This window comes from Panthera pardus, unplaced genomic scaffold, assembly GCF_024362965.1.
Source record: "Panthera pardus isolate Hobbes unplaced genomic scaffold, ASM2436296v1 HiC_scaffold_8, whole genome shotgun sequence".
NCBI classification, from domain to species: Eukaryota; Metazoa; Chordata; class Mammalia; order Carnivora; family Felidae; genus Panthera; species Panthera pardus.
This window is the reverse complement of record NW_026527013.1, coordinates 13,309,697-13,321,253: the sequence shown is the minus strand read 5'-3', so window position 1 is coordinate 13,321,253 and position 11,557 is coordinate 13,309,697. Positions and strand designations below refer to the sequence as shown.

The following is an 11,557-nucleotide window of genomic DNA, read 5'->3' as shown; positions in this document are numbered from 1 at the left end:
GGGTGCCTTGCAGGCATTGCCAACTCAGCAAGCCCAACACATAGGTCTCAGTTTCTGACCCCGAAGTTTCTTCCACTTCTTCATCAGTATGGCAGATGTCTCCACCATCTCCCAGTCTCCCAGACCCCAAATCTGGACCCATTCTTGTCACTTCTCTTCCCTTACCTCCACATGTCCGGTTCATTGGCTGGTACTTTAGACTGAGACTCCAGAATGAACCTGAACCATCCCTTCATTCCCATAGGCCCTGTCACCTGCCACCTGGGTGCTGCTCTGGCCTCCTGTCACCTACACTCTTGCCACGACCACCCCTGCTCCCCTGGTAGTCTCAGAGGGATTCTTTTTTTTTTTTTTAAGTTTTTATTTATTTATCTTGAGAAAGAGAGCAAGAGAGGGAGGGAGAGAGAGAATCCCAAGCAGGCTCCGCACTGTCAGCACAGAGCCTGACGTGGGGCTTGATCCCATGAAATGTGAGATCATGACCTGAGCCGAAATCAAGAGTCAGATGTTCAACTGACTCAGCCACCCAGGTGCCTCAGGGATTCTTAAATCATAAATCAGATCATGTCCTTTCTCTGCTCAAAGGCATCTCATGGCTCTCATTACCCTTCAAGTAAAACTCACACTCCTCCCCGTAGCCAGGAAACTCCACGTGGTCTTTACCCCTGCCCATCTCCCTTCTCTCTCACTCTGTTCCAGCCACACCAGCTTCCTTGGTATTCCTACAATGCACCAGACATGGCCCTACCTCAGGGCCTTTGCACCTGCTCTGCTGTCTTGAATGTCCCTTCCCCATCTCTTCCCATGCCTGGGTCCTTCTCTTCCTTTGGATCTCAGCTCATGTGTTACTCCTCCAGACGGCACTTTTCCCATCCTGCACCATTCCTGTCTATCATGGGACCTTCCCTGTTTTCCTCATAATTTTCCTTGATGCCTGCTGTGAAGGCTTATTTGTTGCCAACTTTCATGCTAGGAACCATGTCACTCGGTGGAACCTGATGACAAGAGTAGTCCCCAGCATCCAGGAGGTGCCAGCAAACACTTGCTTCACAAATTGATTGACATCCCATTCATATCTTTCCCCTCTGTGGAGCTTTGTACAGTACGAGAGACATCAGATATACCCAGTAAAGACTGGGAATTTATTTGAAGACCAAGCATGGTTGCCCCTGGATTGGGGCTACAGGAGAAGCTCTTGGCGTAGGGTGTGAGCAAGTTTGGGCCTCTGGGGATTGCCAGGAGCTCGTTGCCTGGGAGGTGTGTGTGTGTGTGTGTGTGTGTGTGTGTATGTTTGGTGATAGGTGGGTCTTTTCCTGTGTGTGTGCATGAGGGGGAGGAGTTGTACTTCTCACCAGTCTGTGTACTATCTCCCATTATTTGTCTTTGAATCACTTTTCTCTGTGGACTTCATAGCATGGTAAAGAGAGTTAAACACCGGAAGCCAAGAGAAGAGGCATAGAGGGACAGAGAGTGAGTATGAGTTTGCCAAAGACTTGAATGTAGATGCGTAGTAAGAGGAGCCAGGGAAAGAGGGAGCTGCAGAGAAGAGAGAGCAAGAGAAACATGGAGGCAGCATGGCATAATTTTTTTTTTCTTTTAAGAGAGAGAACACGAGCCGGGAAGAGGGGCAGAAGGAGAGAGAGAGGGAATCTCAAACAGGCTCCATGCTCAGTGTGGAGTCCGATGCGGGGCTTGATCCCATGATCCTGGGCTCATGACCCGAACTGAAATCAAGAGTCAGACGCTCAACGGACCGAGCTACCCAGGTGCCCCAGCATGGTATGATTAAATGGAGGGACGAGATAGCTCAAATAGCTTTGGACTTAGCAGAGCTGTTGGCGGCGGCAAAACGGAACGGTGGGGCTTAAAATTAATTGGATCTGAATGATGAGTTTATCAGAGGCTTTGGCAGATAGAAGGAGGTGATGTGTGGATAAAAGAGACAGACAACAGGAGAGACCAATGCATATCAACCATATAGAGAGAAAGGTACTGCACATGAACGGATTAAAGGCAAAAAGTTAAGATATACCCAGTAAAGATTGGGAAATCTAATTGCTAAAATTCACCACCTGTGTGTGGTAAAAGAAAAAAAAAAAAAGTCTTAGCACACTGGAAATAGAAGTCAATCTCTTTAACTTGATTTTCTATTAAAAACTTCCAGCAGATATCATATTTGGTGGTGAACATGGAAATGTTCTCTTTAAGATGGGCAGACAAGGCAAGGATGTCAGTTACCATGGTGTCTTGAGATTGCACCGGTCTGCACCATAAGGCAGGAAAAATAAATGAGAGATAAAGAACTGGTAAGGAGGAAATAACAGTGTCTTGCATTTTCTTTACTGCAAAGAAAAAGACTAAGGCTGAAGAATCTTAAATTAAACCCATAGACACAGAAAGCAGATTGGTGGTTTCAAGGGGCTGGGAGAGGGGGGTGAGGAGTGACTGCCAACGGGGATGGGGTTTCTTTTTAGGGTAACAGAAATACGTTATTACTAGATAGAGGTGGTGGTTGCACAACCTTGTGAATGTAAAAAAAGGCCCCTGAATTGTACACTTTAAAATGGTTAAAATGGTACATTTTGTTATGTGTATTTTACAGCAGTAAAAAAGGAATTTAAAATTAAGATCTCCCTAGATACTCCTGCTCCAGAAGGTGGAGTATAATTCCCTCCCCTTCAGGGTGGGCTGAGCTTAGTGATTTGCTTACAAAGAACAGAACAGGGAAGGAGAAAAATTGTAAGATGAGCGTGGCAGACAGCATCTAACCCTGATGGTCAAAGTTAACAGTCCCTGTGATGTCATGTGGGCATCAGGGACCCCTGATGACAACGAAGGACCCCCGTCTCTGTGATCTTCCCCTCAAGCCCATAACCCCAGTCTCATAATGAGAAAGCATCAGAAAAACACAAATCAAGTGACTTTCTGCAAAACGCCTGACAAGTACTCTTTAAATGTGTCGAGGTCATGACTAATAAGAAAGACTAAGAAATCACAGCTAGGTGGAGACCAAGGAGATAAGATCATTACATGCGGTGTAGGATCCGGATTGGATCATTGCCTAGGAAGAGAGCATTAGTTGGAAAAACTGGGGAAATATAAAGTTTGCGATTTACTTAATAATAAGCACCAATGTAAATGTTTTACTTTTGACACGTATAACCCTGTAACCACATGTTAGACGTTAACATTAGCACAAACTAGGTAAAGAGTATATACAAACAGTCCGTATCTTTTTACAGCCCAGTGCCTCTGTAACTTTTCTGTATGTCTAAAATTTTTCCAAAATGAAAAGTTTATTTAAAACATTAAGAGCCCCTGTTCAGAAAATGATACCATAAATAGAACGGCAACCAGCCACAAAACTGGAGATCTTTAAAAAAGTTTTACAACACGCATTAAACCAACAAAGGGGTTGTGTCTAATACGGATAAAGAACTACACGAGTAGGAAATGACAGTCACGTTTTAAAAAACGGATGAAAGACTGGAGCAAGAATTGCACCCTAAGAAGAAACCAATACTCACAGGAAGAGGTCCCCCTCACGAGCAATCAGAAAGCAAATCAAAACCAAAATGAGGCGCCGCTTCTCCCCCTCCATTTTGGCGTGATCCAAAAACTGAGAGTATTCCAAGTGTTGACAAGGGTGTGGGGCAACTGAATGCTTATCTGGTGCTGGTGTGATAGAAATAGTTGGAGCTACGTCAGAAAACACAAGTTGATGTTATCTCGTGAAGCAGAGCACGTGGGTGTCCTATGATCCAGCAGTCTTACTCACGCACCAGCCTACATGTCTGAGAATGATTATGAAAGTTTTTTTTTAAAAAATAAACTCAAAGCGGGGACAATCTTAAGATCTATCAGATGGAAAATAGATAACCAGAGGTATAGTAAATCAAGAGAATACTGTAGAATAGTGAAAGCTGCACGTATTACAGTCACGCTTGCAGAAACGTGGATGAAAACCAGCGGCATTGTGTTGAACCCATATGGAACTGCCCAGCTAGATAAGTGGGGAGGGCGGGGAGCAGAGATGTGCTGGGGTCAGGGCTGAGCCAGGGGAAGAGTTGGGAGCTGGGGGAGTCCAGAAGGTAAGTAAAGGGCCAGTGTGGCGGAGTCAGTGAAGGCTTCCTGGAAGAGGGGATGTTCAATCTGGGCGTTGATCGATGAATAGGAGTTTGCCAGTTACACGAGGGAGTGAAGGACAGGATCCAGTCTGAGTGTATACAAAGATCCACAGCCTGGATGACTTAAATAGTGAAACAGAGACTCAGAGGGAGATCTAGACAGGGAGAGGCAGAGAGACTGAACAGAAAAAAAAATGCTCAGAGGGAGACACATGACCGAGAGATGGGGAGACAAAAAGAGGAACAGAGAGACACAGGGAGAGAAAGAAATAGAGAAGCCGGCAATGAGACAGACGTAGACAGAAACAGAGGAACAGAGATACTCAGGGAAAGCAGAGACAGCAAAGGACTCAAGAGACAGAGAGCCCACAAAGCGACTCCAGCAGAGACGAAAACACGCAGAACCTGTAGGGAACCTGAATGGGGCTGCCCTGTGTCCCTCTGGTCTGGAAGCCCTGGGGACGGGGAGCCCCCACCCGGCTCCGGCCCTTTAAAGCTCCCCCAAGCCTGCAGCGCCCCCGCCCCATCAGGCGTCCCTGGGCTCCGCCCGCCAGCTCCACATCAGCACCACGTCAGGAGCTGTCCGCACCCCCGGTGCTGAACCAAGATGGCCGGCGGCGGAGGCCGGGCCCCGGCGTGAGCTGAGCGCGGGCTGCAGCCCCGGCCATGCCCCAGCCCAGTGGCCGCTAAGCTCCACCTGACAGAGCCGGCCCGCCGGCGACCCCGGAGACATGTCTCTACTTTGCGTTGGAGGTAGGAGGCGAGGCTGCGAGGCTGGGGACCGGTGTGGACCCGGACCGGGCTCGGGGTCCGTGTGGATGCGGCTGGACTCCTGAGGGGGTGACCCGAGTACACGAGACTGGACTTTTGAGAGGGTGGCCCTTGTAGACGCGTCAGGGAGCCGAAGAGGGTGATCCAGGTAGAGGTAGCTGCGTTCTCAGAGGGTCCTAGTGGCCGCTGCTGGGGGTCGTACGGACATGGCTGAATGCGGAGGCCCGCGTGGACGCCAGCCGGGATCCGGGGCTCTATCTGGAGACAGTCTAGATGGGGAGTCTATGTAGACCAGGTTACTAAGTGTGGAAGGGGCTGGGCTGGGTAGTTCGAATGAATCCTGTAGGGTACTTGGAGGGAGTCTTGCGCCGGTGGGCTGGGCTGTGGGTTCTCAGGGACGTGGGCTGGGCTCGGAATTCGAAAAGGAGTGCAGAGAGGAGGGGTCTCCAAGCCCTGAGCATGTAAGATTTGGGTAAGGGGGCTTGCCCGGGCGACCTCTAGGAATCCCTCAGCTTTGGGTGTGAAGAGGCCGGGGTCGGGGCTAGGGAGACCCTTCCGTAGGTCCTGAGAGGCTTGTGACTGGTGTCTGGGGACACATTTCCCCGCTAACTCTTTGGACTCTCCAGTGGGGGCTGGGGGAATCGCCTGAGGGTCTCCTCACTCCCTGCCCCCTCCAGCACTCCAGAACGCCTAACCGGCTTCCCCCATTGGAAGCTGACCCCTTGAGGGTGCAGTGCCGGCCTGCACCCCTCCCGACATCCTCACCTCACCCACTTTGCGCCGAATGGAGGGAGGGAGAAGTGGGGTGGAGCTATTTTGGGGCTCGAACGCCATCTGCACGGAGGCCCACGCCCAGGCCCACGCTCTGCGTTGGGGTGGGGAGGGAAGGAAAGAGACACAGGAGGGGCATGATCGCTGTCCCCCACTTCTGAGGTTGGGGTAGGGGTGAAGAGAGCCCACCAGGACTCAGGCATCCCGGGCATTCCTGCTGAGAACTCAAGCTCTGGGAGACCTTGGATGGTGGGGTTGGTGGTGAACAGGGGCTCAAGGCTTATAGAGGTCTCAACCTTGGGTTTCAAGGACTGGGGTCCATCTCCCTCACTCACACCTACTCCCTCTAAGAAGGCTGAGGTCTCGGAAGGAGTGTGTTGGTGAGGCCTGAGATGTTAGGCTTTGGGAGATCTTAGACAGCGGGGAGTGTGTGGGGTGTGTGTGTGCGTGTGTGTGTGTGTGTGTGTGAGAGAGAGAGAGAGAGAGAGAGAGAGCGAGAGAGAGAGCGCGAGCACTGAACCCCGGTCTCCACCTGGACCCCAGTGAACAGGCCCAGAGCCCGGAACCGCCCCCGTCGCCCCTCCCCCTTCTTCCCCTCCCCCTCCGTCGCTCCATTCACAAACCCTGCCCCGCCCGCCAGCTCCCTGCCGCGGCGGCTTCCAGAGTGCTGTCGCGCGGGGCTGGGCAGGCGTGGACGCGGGTGTTCTTAAAGGGACAAGGACCTCCTTTCCCAGGTCGTTCCCTACCGTGGCTGATGGTGGCCCAAGGGCCCATAAGAATGAAAGCCAACTACCCCCTGGCCTATGGAGTTAGGGGAGTGGGGAAGTGGAGGAGACCCCCTGACTCTGACTAAAGGAAAGGCGGAGGTGAACGTCCAAACCCCTATTGGCCTCTCCCCCTCCTCTAAGTTGCCCAGCAGTGGGGCCAGGGGGGGCTGGCACTGGAGAAGGGGGCCAATTGGTGTGTTATTCCTGCTCCCTGCCTCACATCCTCCAAGTTGGGTTCCTCTGGAAGGTTTGCCTAGTTGTGTGTGTGTGGGGGGGGGGGGGGGGAATCTCACCCTTGACTCTGACGCAAACTGGAGGCTGGGCTGTGGGGGTGGTGTGAAGAGGGGTGAGGCTTCCAGAAACGGAGGCCTGGAGGAAGAGTTGTGTTGGATGATTCTGTGGAACTTACAGGAAGGGAATCACCAGTAGAGTGGAGGGGTGTTGCTGGGAGGGGCAAGGCTCAGGGTGGGGTGGGGAGTAAAACCCTGAGATGTACGGGGAATGGAATAATGCAGAGGGGGAGACCAAGAGAAGTGGAGAGGGGTGAAATGCTGGGAGGGGTGGGAGTGATGCCCGCTGGGGCTGAGGGGGTCAATGAAAAGGGAGAGGGGGCAAGGCAGCAGTGGAGCTGGGCTGGGAGGGTTTTCCATGGGTTTGAACTCATCCTTGGAGTTGAGGAAATAGCCGTACCCCCAACCGGGAGCCCACTCATGTTTGCCCATATCTATACACACACGCACTGGAACGTTCATACACAGACTCACCCTGTGTGGACAGAAATGCCCAGGACCCACCAAGATTGCACGAAGACCACCTATGAATGCACACTCACTCTGGACACGTGTGTACATTCATGTGTGTGTGTGTGAACACACATATGTATATGGGACACAGCCACTCTGCCATGTACACATGGTCCCCAAAATATAGGCATGTGTGTCCACGTGCATGTACGCACACACGGATGTATCCAAACATGTGTGATGCGGGGTCACAATATCCATGTCACCTGACACACAGGCCTGTACCTACGTATTCCTGTTAGGGCTCCAATCCCAAGAAACACACACATGTACACATACCAAAGCCACATGCATGATGACGCTTGTCTGGACATTCAAAGCAGCCCCTTTGAACAGACGAATGATGATTCACAAAATACACTTATGTGTGGACACACAAGTAAGCAAATGCACGTTCCATATAACAGTGTAACACACACACACACACCACAACATAGGTTTCTAATTAACACATCACCTGCAAGCCCGCAGATACCTAAACTCACACATACCAGCATTTCGCCCATACAGTCACGCTCCACTTCCTGACACATATGTGCACATCATCACCTGCGTTCAGGTGGTACACATAAGCACGTGTCCCTCCACGCATACACGTACACCCATGTACGTACGCCTGCCTTCCCTGGTAACATGAGCAAATGCACATGCAAACACACACAAATGTAAACTCTTGCATACTTATCTGACACCAACATACAGGAGACCATCTTGTTCAGGTCTTGCCTTTGGCCCCCCCTCATTTCTTTATCTATCTATATGGAGTCCCGCTGCCGCCCCAACCCCATCCACTTGGTAGGGCTTGGCAGAGTCCTGAGTCTGCAAAGGAACCTTGCTCCTTCACGAATTCATTCATATATTTATTCAGCAAGCATTTGTTGAACACCTACTATATGGTAGGCACCGTTCCTGGAGACCCAGCACTATTCCTGGCCTCAGGCTGGTGCGGTCAGAGTGGGAGGGAAAGGGAAGGGCTGAGGGAGGCAGGGAAGGTAGGATCCAGAGCTCTCTCCCTTTAGGAAGCATGCTTTTACCTCCCCTCCCCCCGACCCTCAACATTCGCCTGGGTCTCAGAAGATGAGGGGGAGCTAAGCAGAAGGGACATGGTGCTCTAGGTGGAAGGAATAGCACGTGCAAAATCATGGTGGTGGGGATTCAGTTCTAGACCTTCTTACGTGCCTTACAGCATTTGGCCAGGCCACTCAGTGGTTTTAAAGTCTCCAGAAATAGTTGGTGAATGAATATTGCATACAATTAGCAAATGCGTACATGAGTGAGTTTGCCTCAAAACTAATAATATCAACAATAAGCCCCGTTTATCCGGCATTCTGTAAGTACGGTGTTGAGGACTTTTATGCCCATTGCCCTCTTTAATCCTTACAGATATCCATTTTACAGATAAGGAAAACTGAGGCTCAGGGAGGTTCGACAACTTGCTTAGTGCCACAGAGTTAGAGATGTAGCTGTCTGACTCCACAGCCTACTGGGAATTCAGGGTGAAGGTTGAACCTCTTCTTGGAAGAAGACTAACCCTCCCTTTCATGGGGTGAGAGTCTGTCCTGGGATCACCGTCTTCCTTCACTCACTCGATAAAGAGACATGTCATTATCTCCCCCATTCATTGTGGCCTCTCCCCCTGCTTCTCTCCCAGGAAGCCCTCACAAACCCCTCTTCCCCTGGCTGCCCTATTTCTGATGACCACCTAGCCAGGGGAGGTTGTCTCTGGGTCTTTGCTCTCACTATAATCATAGGATGCCCTCCAGGGTTGGCTCTGATTCATCTTCAGGGCTGCAGTCTTAGCCCCTCTCCTAACCCGTGCCTCACTTTCCTCCCACATACAATGGGCTTACTCTGTGAGTGCCAACTGGGACATCCCTAGTCCAACAGGCCTAGGTTTGAACCCTTAAATCCACCGCTTCCTGGCAAGTCCTGTATCCTCTTCATTCCTCAGCGTGCCCATCTGTAGAATGGGCACACTAATCGCACCCACTGCCTAGGTTTGCTAGAACTCTCCAGTGAGATGAGGCACACAGAGCCCTTGGCATGCTGCCTGGCCTGTGGAAGAGTTCCGTAAGTGTGAGCCAATGACAGGAAAAATCAATGATGGTGTTTTTATTAATGGGGACTAAAAGCCTTCGGGAAGGAGGTCCGTGGGTGTAGGACGTTTCCTGAGAGCTCACTGCGTTCTCAGGCCTGAGGAGGGCTCAGTAGTACACAGGAGGTAAAAAGGCGTGCCAAGTTCATTGGAGGTAAAACCAGAAAAAGGGGTTCAGCACCCTGGACAGAGCAGGGACAGAGCGTGCCACACCGCGGACGGCGCCCGCCTGCGAGGAGGGGGCAGATCTCACCACAGGGCTGCTGGAGGAGGAAATTATGTCATTATTTCACTGAACACTATTTAATGAGCACCTACTATATGTCAGGCCTAGTTCTAAGTGGCAGTGGGTAAAAAAACACAGAAATCTCTGTCGAGGTTCTTGATGTGTTTGTTTTTTTACACTGAAATCCCCACTTGGGCTCTGGCTTATTTCCGTTAATGGAAGGTAGGAGTCCTCTCTCCCAGATGAAAGCCAGTGGGGCCAGTGTCCTTATCACAAAACTCATATAGGCCGTTGGCATCACGTATAAAACCGCCAAATATCTCAAGATGAATTTCTGAATTCTTTATGCTTCCCTTCCCTCCTACTCCATCTTGTAGTGTTTGCCAACACCCAGTGAGCATGTTCTGAAGGGAGCTTCCTGATGCTTCCCTTGATGGTTGGGGTCCAACGCTTCCCCCGCCCCCACCCCAGGCCTGGCAAGTCAAGGAGGAGGTGCCCCTCAATTCCCGGGTTGTCCAGACCAGGGGCACACTTAGAATCCAACCAAATAATACAAATAGTAATGATGCTGGTGAGAGTAATAATAAAAACAGTAACAATGGCAGTATAATAATGCCGATTCTAATAATGACTAAAAAGAAAGGGGAGCAGAAGGAGGAGGGAGAAAGAGGGGAGGAGGAAGGGGAGAAGGCCCTACTTCGCTCCATTTCCTAGATGCAGAGCCTGGCGGCGCCTATGGAAGTCCTGAAGCCTGAGCCCCTGTGCCTACCTTCCCGGGTTCTGCCCTGGCCAGCATCTGCCTGTGTAACCACATTAATCAGTCAGGGCTGATGGGGTCCCCAAGGGCCGCGCAGGCTGCTGACCGTCGTGACACGGTGTCTCCCCAGCCTCCTGTCAGAGGGGCCAGCAGTGTGCACCTCCCCCAGCCGTCACTCCCAGCTGTCGCGTCGCCCACGCCCTCTGTGCTCACTTTATAAATAGCCTTGTGCGTGTGACCAGGAGCTCGCGGGGAGGGGTGGCGCTTCCGCCCCGCTGACCCCGATACTGCAGCGAGGGGGGTTGGGAGGGAGTGGCCGGGCAGAGACGTGATGACTACGGTGGTGAAGGCGACAGTGACTGGGACCGTTTACTGAGGGGGAAAGACAGAAGGACCTAGACTTGGTTCCTGCCCTGAGACCCCTCCCTCCCTTTGAGGCCTCTCCTCCTCTGAGCCCCTCCCCTGATGACATCGCTTCTCTGCCTTCCTGAGTCCCCCTTCCCCACCAAGACCTTCCTCCAGCTCTCGAGCTTCCTTTCCTAGTCCTCTCCCCTGCACCCCTTACCCTATACCCCATGCCCCCCTGAGTCCTTCTCCCCACTCTGAGCCCCTTCCTTGATTCCTCCCCCCACCATGTTTCTTTCTGAGCCCCACCCCCGAATCTCCCCCTCCTGCCTCTGAGTTCTCAGTAAGGAATATACAGTGATGTCCTCATCCCGGACTCACTCAAGGGTCCTGGAGGCCAGAGCCTGGCCACAGCTTTCGGGGCTAGAGCCTTCTAGCAATCTGTCCACTGCTGGTGGGCCCCAACTGAGCTCATCACCCTCCGGCCCACTGAGGCTTAAGGGGGAAGAATGTGGGTAGTCTGAGGGAGAGGGGACAAGAGAGACAGAGACAGTCAGATGGGGGAGAAGGGGAGGAAGAGAAACAGAACCAGGAGAATGGAGACAGGGAGAGTCACCCCATCCCCGCCCAGGAAGAGAGGATGAAGGACAAACTTTGGATGACTGGCCTCTTCTCTGAGCTCTATCCCCGGTGAGGGGACCCAGAGCGGGATCTGCGGGCCAGGCCAGGCTAGACACCAATCAGCCCCTCAGATCCCCCTCCAACCCATCTCTCCCCACTCTGCCTCTCCTTCTCGCTGGCCCTCCCTAGCGGACATTTGTGTGTCTCCCTCTTTCTGCATCTCTGTCTCCGACTCTCATGACTTGTTATCTACCCCCCTTCCTCCTCTCTCCTT

At 52.0% G+C, this 11,557-nt stretch overlaps 1 protein-coding gene across 1 annotated transcript in view; it reads left to right on the top strand.

Annotated features, from left to right (window-relative positions):
- The first annotated feature begins 4,690 nt into the window (after positions 1–4,690).
- The window catches only part of UNC13A (unc-13 homolog A), a 60,983-nt gene continuing 54,116 nt past the window's right edge, over positions 4,691–11,557 (top strand). The window contains exon 1 of the mRNA XM_053897142.1: positions 4,691–4,880. Within this exon, the coding sequence (XP_053753117.1) occupies positions 4,859–4,880 (22 nt within the window). The 5' untranslated portion in view covers positions 4,691–4,858. The remainder of the gene's footprint in view (positions 4,881–11,557) is intronic.